This window comes from Mytilus trossulus, chromosome 1 (assembly GCF_036588685.1).
Source record: "Mytilus trossulus isolate FHL-02 chromosome 1, PNRI_Mtr1.1.1.hap1, whole genome shotgun sequence".
Classification (NCBI taxonomy): domain Eukaryota; kingdom Metazoa; phylum Mollusca; class Bivalvia; order Mytilida; family Mytilidae; genus Mytilus; species Mytilus trossulus.
The window spans coordinates 60,290,170-60,314,279 of record NC_086373.1 but is presented as its reverse complement, the minus strand read 5'-3'; the positions used below and the strand labels follow the sequence as shown (position 1 = coordinate 60,314,279).

At 30.9% G+C, this 24,110-nt stretch overlaps 1 protein-coding gene across 1 annotated transcript; it reads right to left on the bottom strand.

The window, feature by feature from the left end:
* Positions 1-7,872: 7,872 nt before the first annotated feature.
* LOC134680857 (uncharacterized) lies at positions 7,873-18,788 on the bottom strand. The gene is made up of 4 exons (XM_063540130.1): positions 18,619-18,788; positions 16,600-16,809; positions 8,831-9,049; positions 7,873-8,348 (listed from the first exon to the last, which is right to left on the bottom strand). Exons 2-4 carry the CDS (start codon positions 16,661-16,663, stop codon positions 8,131-8,133), a joined length of 501 nt encoding a protein of 166 aa, XP_063396200.1. The 5' UTR covers positions 16,664-16,809; positions 18,619-18,788; the 3' UTR covers positions 7,873-8,130.
* Positions 18,789-24,110: the final 5,322 nt, after the last annotated feature.

The following is a 24,110-nucleotide window of genomic DNA, read 5'->3' as shown; positions in this document are numbered from 1 at the left end:
AAACCTATACCCCTTTTCTACCGAAATATTTGAAGCAATTTTCTCAAAAAAAAGACCTGTGTAAGTGTTATAACATAAAACTAAATACGATAGTAAAAGAAAATAATTTATTAACCACTGCACAGCATATCGAAAAGTCGCGAAAATATGACTGGTTCAAAATATTCTTATGATTATTAATCTTTCTAGTTCTTTTTCACTGCTGTTTAACAAATAAAGCAAGTGACCAACTTATCTGGAAACTCATGTAACAGTGTTTAGATCATACGACCGGCATAATGCCCAACACACAAAACACCTTATGATGATATCGGAGTACTCGTAGTTGCTGAATGATAATACCAGGTTTAATCAAGGTTTAATTGAATGTACTTAATCGGCCACATTTCCCCGCTTTGGTATAAATGTGTACTTCTCTAACAGATTTAGTTTACGAACGTGGAAATAGCAATGTCATTAAATATTTAAATATTTTATGCATATTTACAACTATACACTGGAAATACACGAAAAAAGAAAAATTCACACAAGCCGGCGTGTACTTGACATTTATTAAGAAATTACTGTAATATCGTTTCTTTCTATGAAGAATTAACATAAAAATTGTAGTACACATTGAATAACCGGCGTAGCCGGTTATTTTAAAGTGTGCACCACATTTGTTTATGTTATTTCAAATAGACAGAACATATTATTTCTTATAAATAATATAATTCTTAATATCTTATATCTCTGCTTGATAAACTTTTTAAAGGATTTATTTTCATAGACACTCAGGAATAGCTAAAATATTAAATCGAAAGCATTTGTCCCAAATGGACCTGGAACAGATTACTTTGCATCTTCTGGATAAAATGTGATTCAAATTTTGTTCACTTGGAATAAATGTGCCCGACACATGAAGTGATAAACACGCTTATGACAATTTAAAAAAAATGGCAATGAAGGAGGCAAAATCTCCGGTACTTTAATATATTAAAGGAGCACTAGCTGTCAAATTCATTGTAACCGATTTGACTCAAATTCTCATATTTGGTTTATAACAATGTAAAACATTTATCCAAACTATCAAAAGTCTAAAATAAACAGTTTACAGAGCATGGGGTAGATAATATATAGGTTCGTTTCGTGTGTATTTTAGTCCAGACGCCATCTAATTAACTATCGATTTGACCTCAGATGACCATATAAGCGATGTAAACAAAAATAAAGATACGAATAGATTAAAACAACACGTGCAATTGCATTTTTATAGGTCTGTTTGATTTTATTTTATAGATTAAAAATAGATGTTTCTAATTGTTTTTAACCATATAAGAATGATTTTATGTGCATCGAATTAGTAATCAAATGATTTACCGTAGTTTCACTTTCATTGTTGACATTCTTTTTATTTAAATAACCAGTACACGTACAATGCATGCGTTGTCAATCTCTAGCTAGGGGTTAACTTGAAGTTCACATGAATACCGGTTAGAATGATGATGACGTTTTCACTTGCAAGCGAATCAGTCAAAAATTATGTTTAATCGCTTATTTCAACAAAATTAAAGGAAATTGATTGCTAAAAGCAAATTATTATTTCATTATTCCAATTTGATTAATGATTGATCTAAAAAAAATCATACTTTATTTTTTTATATATATCGTAGCTAGTGCCCCTTTAAGACTCGTTTATATATTTCACATTCTATAATAGGTTCTTAGGATATTTTCTTTTCATGCGTATTGACATTTATTTTTATACATAAATAAGAACCTACCTAAATATATGTTAAAGACGAACATTCAGTGATCTACGATCTGTCGATACATACATTTTAGACTCGCACAAGGCCATTTTTTTTTCTTACTGAAAATTTGTTGAATGTTGGATGCATACTTATCAAATGCTTTTGGATAGTCGCGTCTTAGTTTCATGAATTTTTATTGGTTGTTACTGGCTTGGATCATCTTATAGCAGTTAAAAATTTTTTTATATATTAATTACACTCTCCTTTACAAAATGCACAACCTTTACAACAAGATTAAAAGGTAAATATGGTTAGAGTAAAAGACATACGAAGCTACTTTGTCCTCATATAATAGTATGCATAATACTCATACAAACTGTATATAAAATACATGGTAACTTAAAAATAAATATGATAAGTGACACATACTGGTTATAAGTATATTTGGTAAAGCCACAACATAAGGGTATATGTGTAGTTATGCTACAAAGCCAATACACCAAACCACAAAATCATTTTAGCGAATAGGATTAAAGGCCTTAGAAAGAAAATTAATTGCTCAAATATACAATGACATAGTATTTCTGAACTCGACAAACACCAACCAATAACACAAAACATCAAACATATTCCTGAAATAAGATACATAGTTATATATAATACACTAAGAAATTGTAAATTGTAATTGTATTTTTTTGTCCAACTTGTATCAAATTTGAAAAAAAACCTGTACATTAGTAAACAAATTAGCTCTTAATTCATGATATGTTTTAATTATTATCGGCTATGAAGAGTTTTCTAATAACTTTGAAAAGTCCCAGATATTTCCTTGGCGTCTTATCTGGTTTTGTTAGTGTGTGCTTTGTATAGATATAACAAATATAAAACAAGCTGTATATCGGCTTCAATAGTATTTGATTAATTTAACATACTACTCTTGTGTGTTTGTTGAACGCATTTGCATAAACAATACTCACTTCCACAAACACATAAACCATTTTCAAGATTACAGTGTTGGTTTATACTGTTGGAAGGACATTTCGTATTACAAGTTCCTCCCCAAGTATCCTTTGGGCATCCTACAATATTTCTAATTTTTGAATGATCAATTCACATATGCTAAAAAAGATCCTCTGATCAATCGCTCAAGTATATGACATTATTAGTTACATAGTGTTCTAGTATATATGAAGTCATTACATTCCATATGGATTAAAAGCGAAGTTCAAATCCCCATATAGAATTTACTGACTGTATCTATACCGTATTACGACATGAACAAGTCATGTGAGGTCTTAGTATAAAACGTTTGAGTAAAGTTATTAATTGTTTTTTGTAAATGAGGTATTATCATTGTTGAATGTTATATAGAAAAAAACCCACAAATATTGAATTCATCCTTAAAGATGAACTCATTGTCGCAATGGCTAAAGTAGCATGTTTTGTTTTTAGGTTTCTACCACAAATCAACATATATGAAAACGCCCTTTCGATACAAGTTAATGTAACCAAACATCAAAACTTATATTCTCCAAAACATCAACTTTTAATCCTTTTTTTATAACAATTTGTATTGTAATTTGTTTTTCTCAATGACGGTGATTATTTCTTGAAATATTATACTGTAACAAAATGATTACAGATAATTTTGTACATTATTAAACGGGACATACCTTCCATGGGATAAATCATCCGTTATTGTAAGAAACAATATATTCAACACTTGAAATAGTAATATATTCTGACTCATTTATTCTAAATACTTATTTTCACTTATACCATTCTATCGTTCACTTGCATTCTTATATCGCAATGAAAACGTATAAGTATATAACTTACGAACGAATGATTATACTGTAAAATCGTGATCAAAGTCACACCAATCGTTTGTTTGTTCCGTCTAAACTTCAAGTGTTTGTCATATAAATTTGAGTGGAAGGAAAGAGTTTGTGACAAGGTAATCAAAATAATAAGCCCTTTTCTTTCAGACAATACAATGAGAACTAATCTTACAATGATGCTGTTGAATCTACAAAACGTATAATGAAGTTTAATTTTTACGAGCACAAATGTAATATACTTTAAAAGCACGTATTGTCACAAAAATCTAACCAGTACCCATGGAATTAAAACAATTTTTTTTTTGCATTTTTGATAAACAAGGTCAAGGTATTTTCTTTCAATAATGCAATTTAGAATACGTCATTATATTTGTTAGAGGCTAATAAAAGGAAAATTCTGTTAATATTCGTGAACTTATTATAAGAAAACTGTTGATAAATGTATAATATAAAAAAGAAGATGTGGTATGATTGCCAATGGGACAACTATCCACAAAAGACCAAAATGAAACAAACATTAACAATTAAAGGTCACGGTATAAGTTCATCTTATCATCTACAGATAATAACTACACTCCACTGTTTTATTTTTGTATGTAACAATGTTATGTTATTTATAACGATCTGATTACTATTAATATTTTAAACCTTTACGTTTCGAATTTTGTTTGTAACTGATGAAAAGTAAAGACATTACATGTAACTGTTATAAACACCCCTGTAGAAATTTTCTTTTTTTTAAAGTGATAAATTACATACCACCCCATCTCTATCCCCTTTCCCTGTTAAGACATATTTATTGATCAGGTTATCACATCTTTCTTTCAATGCAAAACATTTAGAACTTTTAGAAAAAATAAAGTGAGTGCAATGTATAATATGTATAGTATTATAGTTTGTCTGAAAAGTACACTTTAGTGATGTTCGTAATCAATAAAGTTAATTTTAGATGAAATACATGTATGTTTTTATTCTTGTTTTGGTAAAGATTTCATAATGTTATTCTTTATAATATTAACCTAAGAAAATGTTGGTACATTTCTTGGTGTGTTACTAAGTGAAAAACAAATATTGTCAATGTTACGGATTGTGAACTTTGATTGAAACAGTTCATATAATTCGTGGTAAAACTGTCAGTTATCCTTACCATCAAAATATCATCACACTTACTCTCTTTATTTTGTAAAATCGAAAATCAAAACGGGGAACATGTCAAATATACAACAACCGGTCAAAAGTGTAGGAAACGATCAAAAGTAGCCAATGAGTCTTTAATACAGCGAGACAGTTTCTCACCTGGAGTTGTGTGTGTGTATATAACCTCTTTAAATACATTAACACGTTATAATTGCTTACCTGTTAGAATATTACATGAAGGTACTTACATAGCACGAGGTAAACAACATGTAAACTCTTAATTTAGTATACATTCAGAAACTAGGTTCCAATTCCCTCAGGAAAAAAATACCTGAGATTGATTTTGGTATATTGATTACGTCATTAATGTTAGTTTTATGAATCAAAGTATGAAATCATGTATTGGCATGTACACGCCGTTGAATTTCGGGTGAAGCAAGCAACCCTCACAAACATCAATTTAAAAAAAAAAATTTTATGGATGATAAATCCCTTTACCCATTTCTCCATAAAACAAATAACATATATATGCCGTTGGACGCTCGTGCATATTTCAAAGTATACAAACTGGCATTTTCAAATAAATCAATATTTAAAAATTGATTATATTTATTTTCATCTTTTGTGTTTATTTTTGGTTTTAAGGAATTTGGCTTGTGTTTCTGTCTTCTGATTTCGGCCATTGACATTTAATTTAAGTCGTATGATTCTTAATTGAACGCCTGGTGAATAGTTATTATTAAATGCAGTATTGGATACGGATTGAGATAGCTACTGTAAAGCAATATACATGCATCAGTATAGGCAGTTCTTACCATCGAAGGTTTGATGAAGTGTGCGTTACGTGGTACTTACATATGCAATGATAATGCAACTGATATCCTGTGTCACGCTTTCTTTTGCTCATAAAAGCTACATGCCTGTTGTCATAAGGATTATGCATATTTTTTTTCTATTTAAAGACAATTCATCTTTGAACTATTCAAAAGACATTATAGAAAGACATTGAATACACCTATTATTATTTATATATAAGTTTCATCAATATAAAGAATTGCAAATAATAGCCGTGTTTTAACATCGAAATATACTCTGAGTACAGGCACATATGTGCATCTAGAAAGTTTTTTATGCATGGCTTGACCTACATTTAGAAGCTATTTGTAGTGTATGTTAAAAGATAATAAAAATACCTGCATTTCATTCCGTGGACGATATCAATATAAACAAACACTTCAGTAATGTAACACGGCTCACACAATTGAATAGTTTAACTCACCTTCATTTTGCAGATATATATTGTCCAACTATTATCCATTTAAATCGATACAACTGTTAACATTTATTATATAAGGAGAACTTTTGAAACCTCTTTTTAAACTTAGTTTTTTTGGCACAGTAATCATGAATTGAATAAAAATTGAATAAGCAAAATATTCAAAACTTGAATGCACATTATATATATATTGATCAATGCTATAAATTCATTTCTGATGTATAGTTTTGTATGTATCTAGCATGTCTAGTGTGCAAGTTATGGTGTAAATACGGACTTTGATAGAGAGTTGTAATATTGGCACACATTCCATATCTTCTTATATCCATATTTGCCAAAAAGGTTAACATTAAAAAAAATACAAATTAAACAAGTAAACTGTCTTCAAAAATTAAGCTACATATATGGTTCCTATTGTAAAACATATGCTCATGTAACGCATAAAGAAGGTATAAGTACAAATGTAGTCGGATAACTGTATCACTGGCTTGTAAACATGAAAATGTGATTTTTAATCCCGCACGATGCAGTGAATAGAATTGTCATTATCATTATCGTCTTATGCAATTTACTACGTACGATCATTATGCCTTTTATAATTAAAACATAGAAAAACGATTTTACAATAAATACATATTAATATTCAAAATGATATGAAATTATGTTGTTTTATTAAATCGAGTAGCGCTTTAATATCAACACAATTAATAAATCCATTTCTGTTACAATATAAAGTGTAAACATATAGATGAAAATGATTTGAAACAGTTTGTTCTCAACATTGATGTCCTTTAACATGTTTAACCCCGACACATTTTGTACGCGTCTGTCTAAAGTCAGTAGCCTGCATTTCAGTTGTTGTCGTTAGTTGCTGTGTTATATATTTGTTTTCCCTAAGTATTTTGTACATAGGCTAGACCATGAGTTTTCTTGTTGAATAGTGTGTGTTCAACATTCGTAATTCTAAGGCCTTTATAGCTAACTATGAGGTGTTAGCAATTCCATTGTCTTTATGAGTATAAATTAGATCATAAAACATTGACAACGTACTTATATATGTACGTTCACAACGTTACAAACTACACAATAGTGATTATGACATGTTCATTTATAACATTACATACAAGAATATTTTATGCAAATATTACTAACGTTGTTAGTATTTATAAAAAGCTAATACATCAAAGCAGCAAACATTTAAAACATTTCAAGCAAACTAGGTTCAAGCTATCAGTTTTGCGAAAATAGTAACGGTAGCAACATTGCACAAGATATAAGTTACAAAATATAACATAACGAACCACTGACACAAGTATGTAAAAAAATATGAATGTACATGCACTTATTTTTTCTGTTAGATATATAGCTATTACAAGTACATATGCATTTAGATAGATATGAAATAACAAAACAAATTTACAATAATCATAACACTTTTTAGCCTTTTTGATTATTGCATTTTACAGCACACTAAGGTCAAACAAAAATACATAGTTAAATTCAAAGTATATTTAATACGACATTGACATTAGGCATGTTAGGTTAGATAAACACAGTTTTTTGAACAAAATAAGCATCCCTTACATTTGTCAATAATTGCAGTGTGCCTTTACGTGGCTTTATTAAACCAAAAACTAACCTATGCAAATATAATATACATTTGCGTTTGAGTGGTATAGATGTTCTAGCCAAGGAATAGATCAGCAACCTGGATTTCACCAAATATTTATGTTCTTAATGCTCTTCAACTCTGCTGTGCATGATTGCACGTCTGACGTGCAGGATGTAAAACCTATTATCCATGTTACATTTATTTGAAATTGCACGTTTAATTCAAAGTTTCAGTAGCTGATTTTACTGGTATTTTCAAGCCCTCGCGCAATAATTTTGAGTATTTTATTGATTTCGTAAAAGTTGACTCGAGGTGATTTACCAAATAAAAAAGCAGTCTCTTTTAATGGTACTCATAATTTTCTAGAATTTGATACACTTATCGTTTATGTTCGTTGTTTGATGTTTGGTGTGAACCCAGGCTCCGTGTCAAATTCCGTACTCTGACCTTTAATGGTTTACTTTCACAAATTGTGACATGGATTCAGAGTTATCTCATTTGCAATCATACCACATCTTCTTGCAGTACTTATCATATGTACTTACATTTGAAACAATTACATAATTGCGAGAATTCTCTAACACATCCTTCACTACAAACACCTGTTTGTTTATCCCATCTGTTATTCAAGCATTTCTGTTCACCACACCCCCAAACACATAAACCATTTTCAGGGTAGCAATGTTGGTCTATACATACTGATGGACATGTTGTGTAACAGCCTGTTCCCCACATACCCTTTCGACATCCTGCAATTTATGTTTGAAAGTATGTTACTCTTTTTCAGACATACATTTTTAGATAAAACATCTGTAAAGGCGTTCAACGATATGTTAAATTCAAACCATAAAATTAAATAAGAAAACGAACATGTCTTTAATAATTAATGCCAAGTACATCAAGTACCTTTAGTATGACTTCTTGATTGAATTTCTTTCACTATCCGGTATCAGAGCTTTCACGATCGTCTTGCAATAATTGACTACCGTTAAATATTCATTCACAATTATTTCTCTCGATAAACCGAATGACACCCGTGTATAGGAAAAACACGAAAGTGAACGTTCAATGAATGGTAAATTTTCTTATAGCCTTTTACGCAGGCTTCGGCAAAACCACGAAATTAAATATCAATATAACGAATTTAAATCCACAGTACATTGACTGATAGAGTTGGGAGAAATATGCTCAAAAAGAAAGATACTACTATGCACAGTGATATTAAACTAACCTGTAATAGCAACATAGCATAATTCAATGATTGGTCCAAATTGGTAATCGCCTGTATTATCGTAATAAATGATGTATGTTCCAAGTTGTCTACATGGTATTGTCATGGTAGTGCTTGGATGAGGAAGACCAGGGACATCTTCATCACAGAGATAACCATCAGGTGGAATAGTTGATGAGTTGGTCACATATAATTTAAATCCGTCCATGCGATAAGCATCTACAAAAAATAAAATAAAACACACAATTTTACAGTCTCGACGATGTAAATATTATTATACCCCTCGATTAGGGCATATGATGGGTAATCGCGTATCACAAAACAATATCGAACTGAGTTTGAAAATGAGTTTTACACGGTTACTATTCCGAGAGAAAAAAAATATATTATATATACAGATGAACGGTGTATTATTATTTGATTTTAAATTGTGACAATTAGAATTACCAGCTAGAAAACAATACCACAAAGATGAACATTGAAAACGAAACCATCGAAAACGGACATACAACAAAAGCGTTTTAAAAATAGCGCACCAAGGTTTTCTTTTGGAAAAGGAAATTAAGAAATGTTTTAGACAACATCCTGATATTCTTTCAAGAGCATGCCATTCGTTATTTGCAATTTATACGCATACATTCAATATGTATTAAATAGACAACTCGTCAAAACATCAACCCAACAATGTTAGATCTGTAAATTTGCTTTTGCAAATTTGTTGTTCTTCCCTCGCCGGGTTTCGAACCCATGCTACTGAGATATCGTGACACCAAATCGCCTACACTGTAGCCGTCTCGTTACACCACACGACCACCTGGGCTTCAAAATAAAGCTTTCGGTGGCCGGGTGTTACCTTTTCACGTCAGTTTCAATTTAGCGTCGTACTACAGTACATGATATATAAGGCATGGAGATGTTATATTTGCAGAACAGCTACAATATCTACAGTAAAGGATCCTTCAAATTAATGTAAGATACAGTCACAGAAAATTATTATATTTATAAGTAAGTCTGAGCCAGTGACAACTCTACAACAGATTTATCAATCGGATCACCAGCAGTGATGGGTGATATATTGCTGTGTACATTATGTATATACAACTCGTCTAAACATCAACTCAACAATGTTAGATCTGTAAATAAGCTTTGGCAATTTTTTTGTTCTTCCCTCGCCGGTCTAATCTGTATAAAACGAGAAACGAGAAACACGTATAAACTACATAAACAGACAACTACTATACTATTTTTTTTAATTTTTTTTTCATTCGATGAGGAACCAGTTAAAATTAATTCAAATGATAATAACACCGACAAACAGGGGGAAGGAGACCAAAGTGGTGAAAATGAGCGTTGTAAGGAACAAATACTTGACACAAAGTTTGGAATTAGTCCGCAGTATCCCCGTGAAATTGTTGAACGGCGAAAAAAATTGGTTCCGATAATGCTGAAAGAAAGAATCAGAATAACACAGCGTATATTATAGGTGAAAAACTTTATGTGAACGGAGAAATAGGGGAATTTTAGGAGTCAGCGGAGAGTGTAAATAAAATATCTGAGACCCAACAAAGTGCTATTAATATATGTGCTTGGAATATTTCAAAAGGCCTAGTGCGAAAGCTACGTGATAAGGAATTTGTTCAAATAGTATCTGAATACAACGTTTTTTGTCTAAGTGAATGTTGGGTCAAATGTCCAGATGAGTTTGAATTAGATGCCTATGAAAAAAAAAATTGGCTAGATCAAAATGTGGTGGTGGTGGAGTAGTATTGTTCTATAAAAAATGGCTATGTCAATTTATTGAAGTAATTAAATATGAAGTTGATTGTATGATCTGGTTAAAATTTGACAAACAAATAAATGCCAAACAATAAAAATTTATATATGTGTGTTATTTACATGCCACCTGATCGAAATGTGTCTTATAAAAAGTATAATATTGATGTATTTGATGTTTTACAAGAACACATTGCATTATTTGCAACTTTAGGAACTGTGTCTGTCATAGGTGATTTGAATGGAAGAGTTGGTATAGAACCGGATTTTATTGTAGAAGAAAAACATTTATTTGACACTATTGACTTTATAAATTATGTTTCTGATGTTAAAATTACAGATAGATTTAAACGCCCCAAATGGTTTATATATACAATTTGATATATGTAAATCTACAATTTTACGAATATGTAATGGCAGATTTGGTACTGATAGTAGTAAATATACTTTTCAAAATAAAAACGGTTGTAGTCTAATTGATTATATGTTGATATCACAAGACAGTATTTTTACTCTAATCAAGGCATTAACTGTTAAAGATTTTAATATGTTTTCATGTCATGCTCCATTAAGTGTTGAATTATATTTAAATTTTGATAGAAAGATTAATGATCAATGTACTTGTGTAAAATCTGTTTACAATAGAGTGAAATGGAATGAAGGGTTTAAAGACGGTCTTGTAAATGACATGCTGACGAATGTTAAAAAGTTTTATGATTTAATGTTAAATTTAACGGAACATGAGAACGATATTGACAAATGTGTTGGCGATTTGAATAACCTGCTTACAGAAATTTGTGAACAATACACCAAAACAGAAGTGGAATTTACAGATTATTGTTAACATTGTATAGATAGTAATGCTAATAAAAGTCGAAAATCGTTTGTTAAAATAGATAAACCATGGATTTCAGAAGATTGCAAGAATCTTTATAGACAATACAAATTAGCTTTGAATATTTTAGCCCAGTAGTCAGCACTTCGGTGTTGACATGAATATCAATTATATGGTCATTTTTATAAATTTTATGTTTACAAAACTTTGTATTATTCGAAAAACTAAGGATTTTCTTACCCCAGGAGTAGATTACCTTAGACGTATTTGGCACAACTTTTTGGAATTTTGGGTCCTCAATGCTCTTCAACTTTGTATTTGTTTGGCTTTTTAACTATTTTGACTTGATCGTCACTGATGAGTCTTATGTAGACGAAACGCGCATCTGACGTATAAAATTATAATCCTGGTACTTTTGATAACTATTTACACCACTGGGTCGATGCCACTGCTGGTGGACGTTTCGTCCCCGAGGGTATCACCAGCCCAGTAGTCAGCACTTCGGTGTTGACATGAATATCAATTATATGGTCATTTTTATAAATTTTCTGTTTACAAAACTTTGTATTATTCGAAAAACTAAGGATTTTCTTACCCCAGGAGTAGATTACTTTAGACGTATTTGGCACAACTTTTTGGAATTTTGGGTCCTCAATGCTCTTCAACTTTGTATTTGTTTGGCTTTTTAACTATTTTGATCTGAGTGTCACTGATGAGTCTTATGTAGACGAAACGCGCGTCTGGCGTATAAAATTATAATCCTGGTACTTTTGATAACTATTTACACCACTGGGTCGATGTCACTGCAGGTGGACGTTTCGTCCCCGAGGGTATCACCAGCCCAGTAGTCAGCACTTCGGTGTTGACATGAATATCAATTATATGGTCATTTTTATAAATTTTCTGTTTACAAAACTTTGTATTATTCGAAAAACTAAGGATTTTCTTACCCCAGGAGTAGATGACCTTAGACGTATTTGGCACAACTTTTTGGAATTTTGGGTCCTCAATGCTCTTCAACTTTGTATTTGTTTGGCTTTTTAACTATTTTGATCTGAGCGTCACTGATGAGTCTTATGTAGACGAAACGCGCGTCTGGCGTATAAAATTATAATCCTGGTACTTTCGATAACTATTTACACCACTGGGTCGATGCCACTGCTGGTGGACGTTTCGTCCCCGAGGGTATCACCAGCCCAGTAGTCAGCACTTCGGTGTTGACATGAATATCAATTATATGGTCATTTTTATAAATTTTCTGTTTACAAAACTTTGTATTATTCGAAAAACTAAGGATTTTCTTACCCCAGGAGTAGATTACCTTAGACGTATTTGGCACAACTTTTTGGAATTTTGGGTCCTCAATGCTCTTCAACTTTGTATTTGTTTGGCTTTTTAACTATTTTGATCTGAGCGTCACTGATGAGTCTTATGTAGACGAAACGAACGTCTGGCGTATAAAATTATAATCCTGATACTTTTGATAACTATTTAATGCAAACCATTCTAACGACAACAGAATAAGACTAAACTTGGCTGAACAGAAATATAAATGTACGGAGACTAAACAGACAGTACACAAAAATCAACAAGGTAATATGTTAAAAAATTTGCGAAGAAAAAACCCAAAGAAATTCTACCAGAAATTCAACAGACCAAAGACCGAAAACGGACATAAAATAACTTTGGAACAATTTCAGAAACATTCTAAAAACTTAATGTCAAATAACTCAGAAACGGACAAGGCAACGAATACAGAAACTTTACCAAACGTACACGAGGAACTAGACATTCCATTTACAGATACCGAATTAGAAAAATGCTTGAGGAAATTGAAATACGATAAGCTACTGGGTTCGACAACATCATGAACGAATATCTTATTGCTGGAAAATATACTTATTCCAATATTGTGCAAACTTTTTAATAATATTCTTAATTCCGGAAATTTCCCTGAAATATGGATTAACAGTATTATTGTACCTGTTTTTAAAAAAGGAGACGTGAATGACCCTAACAACTACCGTGGAATATCTTAAGTATCGCATGTTGGGAAATTCTTCACCTCGCTGCTGAATACAAGGTTACTACAGTGGAGTGAAAAGATTAATGTGTTGACAGATGTACAATTTGGTTTCCGTTCTGGATTTGGAACAGTCGATGCCGTCTTTGCCCTTTATTCCCTTATCACTAATTCTTTGAGTAATGGTAAACGTTTATACTGTTGCTTTGTAGATTACACTAGAACTTTGGATAGTGTCACACATTACAAATTGTGGCAAAGATTAGTCAGATGTGGAGTAACTGGTAGACTTTTAAATGTCATTAAATCTATGTATAGCAAATTAAAAACTTGTGTAAAACTTAATGGAAATTGTTTTGATTTTTTTTTAATGTACTGTTGGTCTAATGCAAGGGGAATCCTTATCTCCTCTGTTGTACTCATTATATGTCAATGATATGGAGATCGAATTTATTACACAAAATTGTAAATCATATGAACTTACAATGTTAAATCTGTACTTGTTAATGTACGCTGACGATATGGTCTTATTTAGTAAAAGTATTACTGATCTACAAAATATGATCGATGCTGTAAATGTTTATTCAAATTAGTATGATTTGTACATAAATTTGTCAAAAACCAAAATTGTAGTTTTTAGAAACAGAGGGAAAATTAGACCAGAAGAGCAATGGTATATTAATGGAAAGGCTATTGATATATGTAACGAGTTCATGTATTTGGGAATTTTATTTTATTATACTGGTAACTTTGAAAATACTCAAAAGAAACTATCAGAACAGGGTAAAAAGGCTGTGTTTAGTATATTCAATAAAATACATGATGATGATTATAATCCTGAAACTTTGTTATCATTATTTGATACTTATGTAGCAAGTATACTGATTTATTGCTGGGAAATATGGGGATTTCATATAGCACCAAATATTGAAAAAGTTCATTTGTATTTTTTAAAACGTATTCTTAAAGTCAAAATGAGTGCTGTAACTAATATGATTTATTGTGAATTAGGTAGATTGCCAATGTACATTGAAAGGCAGTATAGAATGGTCAAATATTGGATACAAATTTTGAGTACAGAAAATTGTATATTAAAGAATTGCTATGATGAGATGTATGACAGAAGTTTTATTAAAAAGAACGATAAACAAATCTGGTGTTGTAAAATTAGAGATATTTTGTTTAGATATGGATTTAATTAGTTTGTAAAGATATTTTTCTATCGCAATTAAAAAAAAATGCTTGTTGCATTCATTAGTGAAGTAACTATGTTTTTGAGAATTCAAATAAATGTCATTTGTATAGATACATGTATAGTGCACATACATTGCAATTTTATTTAGATAGACCTGTATATAATATATACAAACCATACATTTGTAAATATCGTATATCAGCTCATATATTAAGTATAGAAACAGGTAGATATTATAATGTTGATAAAAATAATAGACTATGTACAAATTGTGATACTAGCTCTATTGAAGATGAATACCATTTTATACTTGAATGTAAAAAATATAGTCAGATTCGAGAAAAGTATATAAAAAAGTATTATTGGAGAAATCCTTCTACATTCAAACTTATCCAGTTGTTATCTGTCAGATATATCAAAGAATTGAATAACTTAGGTATATTTCTAAAATCTGCAGAAAAACTTAGAATTTAATTGCAGTAAATAATATTTTTGTTCTCACTTTATTTAAGTATTATATCATTCTCCGCTCGTATTTTGTATTTTGTATTATGTATTATGTATTATATGTTCTTTCATGCACACCTTATATTATATATATTATATATTTCTTGTGAAATTCTTATATTGGTGTAAAATTGTGTATATGTATCATATAAGCTGTATTGCTTTCGGAATAAAGTATTATTATTATACACCAGACTGCTGACTTTGGACAGGTGCAAACATTTGCAGCGGGATTAAACGTTTTAATTGTTCCAAAACAACTTCCTTTTCTGAAACAATAGTATAACATGACAACATAGAAAAATACAACATTAAATATCAATTGGAAGGCTTAACTCAATAAAAAAAAACGCAAATTAACACACAAAGAACAAATAGATTTAATTTGCGATACCTGCATGCAAATACGTAGTTAATACAAATAATAACGGATAAATAATGAAGGTCAAAAGTAAATAACAGGTTTATAAAAGTTAGAGTATGATACCAATATGTTTGCATGTGTTTGCTAGTGCGATTTGTATGAAACAATGACACTTTTTGCATTATTCGTTTGTTCGAAATTACTTTGCATATAATGGTCAACTTGACTTCTTTTACCTTAAGTATATTGTGCATGTGTAACAAATAATGATATAGGAGGTCACCTAAACATTGAATTCATAAAAGTTATTCTTAAATACATAGTCGACATTTATTGTTACAATATTATTAAAAATTTAGATTTTATAGATAAAAAAACTGTCATGATATTATGTAAAAGAAGAGGGACCAAAGATACCAAAGGGACAGTCAAACTCGTAAATCTAAAACAAACTGACAACGCCATGGCTAAAAATGAAAAAGACAAACAGAAAAACAATAGTACACATGACACAACATAGAACACTAAAGAATAAACAACACGAACCCCACCAAAAACTAGGGGTGATCTCAGGTGCTCCGGAAGGGTAAGCAGATCCTGCTCCACATGCGGCACCCGTCGTGTTGCTTATGTGATTACAAATCCGGTAAAAAGTCTAATTCGGTAGGTCAAATTCATGAAAGGGAAGGGGATTGTAGTTACGACGTAAGGAACATATCCAATATCATTTGTGAAACGGTTATTCCATAACGGTCAACCAACTCGTGATGGCGTCCGTAAAATTTACGAAGGGATGATTTCAACTTCACCATTTTGAACTCTTGGTTTAAAAGCTTCCTTATGAGCATTAACCCTCTATCAAGAAAATCATGATAGGAAATGCAAGCACGGGAATATCGTATCAATTGGGAGATATAAACCCCGTATGCAGGTGCTGCTGGAATGTTGCTACTTAGAAATGGAAAGTTCACAATTGGAAAGCTGAAATCATCTCTTTTGTCGTAAAGTTTTGTCTTCAACCGACCCTCATTGTCAATTTCTAGATGTAAGTCAAGATATGAAGTAAACTTACAGTTTTCTCTATAGTATAGTTTTATATTTGTGATGTACGCATATCCAGAAGAAAAATGAAACATTCACCAAGCTGGTCCAGGAACAAGAGCTGTATGAGCACATGACGAAATACTAAATGTATTTGATATAGGTGGCTGTATAGCATTTTGGGGTAAGCTTGTTTCATGATTAGAACTCTGTGAAGCTGTTCCATATGGTGTAAGGTTATCTGTTAAAAAAATAATATACAAATTAGAAAATATAAAATCTATAAAATTCATTCTATCTAACCCAAAACGTCATAAAACACATCAGTTCTGTTTATTTAATTGACAAATATTGAACTGCAAATGAATCCAATCACATGCACTACACCAATCATTCACACGATTCCAGAATACACGAAATACTAAGCTATTGTACCATATACCCTAAACCATCACCCAATAAACTTTCCCATCGAAAACCATACACCATTACACAAAAAACATGAACAACATGGTTTATCTGTTAGTGAATAGTATCTTCCAAGAATTTCGTTTGGCATGGATATGTCATTTTCAGAAATAATATATTGTTTATATAATCCTTTAATTACTTATATACATAACGAGGAGCCTTGCGTGGGAGGATCACAACGGTAGGGAGACATATACAGTATTAAAATGTCATTTATCTACAAAAAATAGCGTAAGTAGGAAAGCACGTCTTAAACAGACTACTAATAGGGGGCATTTAACGACACACAAAGGTCAGAAAAGAGTACAATTCAAAATAATCAGATGTGGTATGATTGACAATGAGACACATATGACATGGAAAATAACAAATAAATCTGGGTCACTGTTTTGGCGTACAAGTAAGCAGCAAAATTAGCTAAAAAACAAAACAAAAAATGTACCATTCAAACAACACAAGTAACTGACTGATTAAGGATATAAATAATGAACGAAAACAAATATCAAACATCAGGCTCCTAACTATAGGTCACTTAGCTTAACTAGGCTACATGTACATAAGGCAAATACATATGTTTCAAAATTGATGAGTTTACAATGTCTCTGTTTAGTTCGTTATTTGTATTTAGCGTTCAAATATGTCACATATTTTAATAGGACAAAAAATGAAGTATGCAAGCTTTCAATAAAAAAAATTCTAAGAAATAATTATAGTTGAAATAATTCACTGTTTGTTTGCAAATGTAGTCATACAAATGATTTTCAGTCTGGAAAATGTCAATATCGTCTAAAATGTATCAACAATACATTATAAAGTCGTAGTTTACAGAGTTTAACACTGTAGTAGTAATTTCAGTACTTTTATACAATTTAACTGCAGTCTATTCAAAACTGTTCAGTAGCTGTTAAGAAAAATTCAACATGATGACCGTTTTAGGCACAAATTTGTTAACATCCGGAAAACAATATTGGATCAAAACAACTAATAAGTGTGGTTCATTAAGCACAAAATAAACATTCGCCTTCTTAATTAACTGTAAGGAAATATTATTTACTGTAGTATTAGAAAAAAACAAGGTACAAACATTCTCAGCTGGATTTTCAATACTTTCAGTCACTCTTATGAAAGGTATATACATTATATATATACAGTTTTGAGTAAGAACCTACGAAAATGGACCCTTTTGTTGTTTCATATTTCATGTATTTGATGATAACAAAACTAAGATATGTGTAATTACTCAGCTACTTCAATTACGTTTTAATACATTTATTAGTTTGAGACCAACGTTGCATACTCTTTTTAGTCTGATCATCTGAATTCTCTAAACATCTATTAATATACACCAGCCTATCATTACAGTTATCTCGCTATTTCTTTTATTGTTGATATTATTGAACAGTCACTCAGAATAGGGACAATAAAGCGAATCGATTAAATCATTTTATTATAGCTATTGTAGAGGTATAAAATGATAATATGGTATTGACTGTCAAAGTCGGCAACGTTAAAGAATGAAAAATTTGTGTAATAAATATAAAATATAGCTAGCAAAGCTTGATGCAAAATATTTACTCACGTTGAGCTGTAACAGTCAATTGATAAGTAGTGTGGATCAGTATCACTAATAACATGTTGTCTTTTGTTGCTTTCACCAGGACCTACTACGTTGCTAATAAAACAAATAATGTTCTGAATTAGAAGTAGATGTTTCGAAAGTTTACGAAAATCCCAAATGCATACGATGACAAAATAGCGGACGCTAACTAAATATAGATTGAAGAGCTGTTTAAATAAGTTACGTATGTGTATCATAAGTGTGTACATATGATCAAAATTGTTAAACATTAACGGGAGAAGAGTATTTCCAAATAAATCCAATGAGACTCTCCCGCATTCCTTCTTTGAGACAAGATATAAATAAACTACATGTATATGTAAATGTTAAAATTGTTTGAGATAATTGTTCAAGATATCCGTATTTATAGATTAAGGAAGAATATAAATAATCAATAAACAAACAAATAACTATGTCAACAAGGCAAAACAAATGACATATAAGACACTATATAGATAAAGAACATCAGCAAAGATAAGATAAGAATACTAAAATGACCATAGCACAGTTACACAATGGTTGACTGTATAAATACCTAGCCACACCAAAAGTTAATTGAAAACACGGACTAGACACAGTTAAAGTTTTAAATATAAAGACAAATAAATACAATACTCAACATGTACAAATGTAATTAAGACGATAAAAAATGCCTGTTCTTCGAATATATTTTTCAAGACAATGATGCATTTAGAGACGCAGCAGCTGAAACCTCTTTAATTCCAAAGAAGTGGAAAATATATATAAAGCATTGTCTTACACAAAAACACATATCTTAAATTGAACAACAAAGTGAGAATTACTTTTTTTTAACTATATGTTGCGTTTTGAAATAAGTTTTCTGCATTCTACTAAACCTATAACTTGATATTTAGCACATAATGAATTGAGACATACCTTGTGTCGGATTAACCATTGTATAATAAAAAATCAACACTCACGTTTATTGCTCTCAGTCACCTGACCCATTTAAAATACGGACCCACTCTTGTCATACACTTATTTATGATGATGTACCTATTACCTAGACACTTACCTTTATCCCATTAGCTTTAACCAGGAAACAATACTGTTTTATAAAGATTCAACAAAATGTTTTTGTTTAAATCAGGTTTTGTCAGTGGCAGATCCATGGGTAGGGGTTGTTCCTATTGATGGTACTCCCTCTTTTTTTAACGATCAATGAATTGTAATGAGATCATACACATGATATGGATAAAAGCCTCTTTTATACCCTGGGTTGGGAGCCCTCCTCCTTGTTATAGTAAAATAATAAATATTTGTATATATGTAGTATTACCATGATAAAAAAAATCACGAATATTGAAATAATTCTAAAGGATGTACTTTATTAAGGTTAGGAATTCTGTGATAGTTTAAACTTTTTATCTAAAGTGGATTGGGAAACAAGTTATGGAAACTTAAATAAGTCTCTTTATACTTTACATGTACAAGTGCTGCCTTGTAGCGGCATTATCCTAGGCCTTTTTGATATCAATAAGGGTGTCTTATACGTGCAAATGGTGTTAAGGGAGAGCCAAAAATTTAGTACCTGAAAATTTTCCCCGGACAAGATGTTCAGATTGTGTTTTATTTTTGAATTTAATATATGGTTAAATATTTTAACACATAACACCCATTTTTTGTCATATGAGACTTCAATAGCTCGAAAGGTCTTTTACCAAAATGTTTGCAGTTTCTACTAGGTTTCTTTTCTTTCGATTTGAAATCCAATGTTTACCAAAGCAAGTATAACGTAAAAGTCGAGTCAACTTTTTCCCGCCATTGTTTAGAAATTAACACTCTTAAAAAGGAGATCCATATCCTTTAATTTTTTTTGACATATTTTTAACTAATGCTCTTCTGACTTATTGTATCAATGTTGAATTTTAGATTTTTTCAATTTCACCTATTAAGAACATAAACATATCTTCCTTGTAAAGTTAAAGGAAATACTGGTTAAGATAATATTTAATTAACATTTCTGCCACAAGTTAACATACATGGATATGTCTTTTGATTATTGTTAAATTTTTTGAGAATATTTAAACTTGCATTTTCAAATCGTACAATGCTGAGTTTGTCTATGAGTGTAAGTATTTATTGATACTTAAAATTTGAACTAAAGAATAAATGATAATTTCTTACATTATTATCAGAGATATACTTTTCATGGGATACATCATCATAAGGTTAGAAACAATATATTCGACACTTCATATAATTATTTGACTAATTTAAACTTTGAACCTATTTTCAACTATCCTATGCAGGCATACGTCTGTATTTTCATATTGCAATGCTAATTTTTTATTCTATTAATTACGACAGAAGAATTATTAAGCAATATACGTTTTCCAAGGTCACACAAATGTTGTTTTTGTTCCGTCAAAACTTTAGATATTTGTCATATAGATTTTGTGAAGTACAGGGTAGAATATAGTTTGTGATAGTGTGATCAAGATTCAAACCCTCTTTCTTTTACGCAAAAACAATCAAGTATACGATAACCTACAACACGTGTATTGTGTATTGTGTATTGTGATTTAATTTTTGTTTACTTAACCCGAATGTTGATATAATGTATTTACGAACCCTTGAATTCCGAAGTTTGTCTTTGACAGACCTAATAAGTATATACAGTAACTGTAATACCCCTCCCCATTTCTCCCAGTGATGTAAGTTTTCTTAGATGAAATGTTGATTCATTGATGCAAGAATTGTGTTTTGTTAAAACAGGTAATTGATTAGTTAAAACATAGTGAAAGATACAGACTTTATCGGATTTAAAGTAAGGACATATTCTCTACTTTACCATTCAAGCGTATACTTGTATTCTCGTATTGAAAGGTGAATGTATAATTATAGTATTAAGAGGCTGTCCAAGTAAATATCAAGCAAATCCTATGATATGGGTGGCAGAACAAACTTTTTTTCCACTGAATTCTTTGTTCCAATGTAATGTTTATGTCATACAAAGGATACATGTATATATGTCAAAGATATTTTTGAATCAACAGTGGATGGCTCAGAACATAATTTTAAAGATCACTAACAACGCAACAAACTTTTATGCAAAATGAAGAGTTATCTCTCCTTTTGAAGAATTTTCAGTGCTTATTATGTATTATTTTCTCTTTATTCGTTGCAGTTAATAAAAAAACAAAATTCAACTTTGAGAAAGAATGAATTTGTGATATGAAATAGATTAAAAAAAAAATTGAAAACAAAATATGTCATGTGCCATCCACTGCCTGGTTTTCCCATGGACACCCTCTTAACAAAAGAAAGTTTGAAATGTAGGTTACATTATTTAAGCAATACACATGTGTTGTATTTGTTCGGTCGTAACACATTGTGAAACAAACACTGTTTTCTTTGAATATAAAATTGAATAAGTACAGTGTGGCAAATAATTGTTGATGATGTGGTCAACCTTTGTCTCCAGCAAAAATATTCAGATATAATTAAAAGATACAAATTGTGAAATCTGAAATATTTTACTATTGTAGTTTGATTTTTTGTAGCACAACCACTACTTAACAAAATGTTGATATACTGCAATTGAACTCATAAATACCATTTTCTAATTTCGTATAAAGACGCGCCTTTGCCTACATAGACATTCAGTAGGATTAGAATAAAGTTAATTTAAGTTTTAAAACATACGTTTGAGTATTAGGTTTTTTGAAGTATGTTTGTTTTAAAGATTTACTTAATATGATTATGTTAATTATATCACCGGTAGTTGCTAAGAGGACAAAAATACTGTTAAAATTCCAAAACCAGAAATTTAAATACATCCAATAAGATGTAAAAACTAACAGTTGTTCTTATACTCCATCAATGACCAGTTTGTTTTGTAAAATTGAGAATGGAAACAGGGAGTGTGTAAAAAAACAAAACAAAAAACGACTGAAGAGCAAACCGCAGCCAAAGACCACCAATGAATCTTCAACACATCGAGAAAATGCCGCACCCCGAGTTGTATGTAAACATGTAACACCCGAAGTACTTTACAAGTTATAATTACTTACCTGATATAATATTACATTAAGGAACTATCTTTATTATAAACCTAGCTTGAAGATGGTTACACAATCGTTACTCTTAATTAAGTATAAATCCAGAAACTAAGGTTCCAAATCCCTCAGGTAAAATTGAGTTATGATGGATCTTGATATATTGTTTACTTAGCCTTGCTAATGTTAGTTATAGGAATATAATATGACGATCAATAGAAGTGTTGCAATAAACCCTTTCACACATCTGATAAAAACTTGTTGAAAAGTAAAAAAATCTCTTAACTAATTTCTCCATAAATAAAAGAAGCATACATAGACGGTTCTAGGCTCGTGATTTCCCCCATAAAAAAAGTACAAAGTGGCATTGTCAAATAAACAACATTAGACTTGTTTATATGTGTTTTGAATGTACAACAATGATTTGTTTTCAAGTTGGTTTCCGTATTGATAGAAGTTTTCTTAAGATCTCAAAATAAATGAATGGTTAGTTCATACATTGTTAATAATGACATCATTATTTTAGGACAAATCATCATGTTATTAAAGACAATTGAGAAACATGATTTATCCTTGAACATCCATATCAAATATTGGGTAGGGTTACAGATATGTATGTATGAATAGAAAAAGAAGATGTTGTATGATTGTAAATGAGACAACTGTCCACTTGTGACGAAAATGACACAGACATTAACAACTATAGGTCATTGTACGGCCTTCAACTATAAACAAAGCCCTTACCACATAGTGGGCTATAAAAGGCCCGGAAATGACAATGTTAATAAAGGCAACAGTAGTATACCGTTGTTCAAAATTCATAAATCGATAGAGAAAAAACAAATCCGGGATACAAACTAAAGCTCAAGGAATCGTATCAAATATAAGAGAACTAAGACACAACAGATACACATGCACACCGAAACGAACTATAATGTAACAATGGCCATTTTCTTGACTTGGTACAGGGCATTTTAAGAAAAAAATAATAATAGGTTGAACCTGGTTTAGTGGCATGGCAAACTTCCCGCTTTAATTGCAGTGTTATTTATAACATTCAAATGATAACAATTCAAACGAGAAAACTAACGGACTTATTTATGTACAAATAATGAACGAACAATGCCGTCTAATTTCGATTTTCTCATATCTTCATCTTGGGGAGTGCTTCAATTACACGATAATGTGTAAATCATCGAATACATTCTAGAAAATAGCTTGGAACACCAGATCGATATTAAGTGCTATGGAAAAGTAAGCAGATTCTGCTGCACATGTGGCACCCGCCGTGTACAAACTCGGTAACAAGTTTAATTTGGTAAGATATAATCGTAGAAAGGGAACGGGATTGTAATGACGGCGTTATGAATATAACCGCCCATCTAAAAGTACTCGCAGTTACTGGATACTAATTCAGTATTCAACCAAATG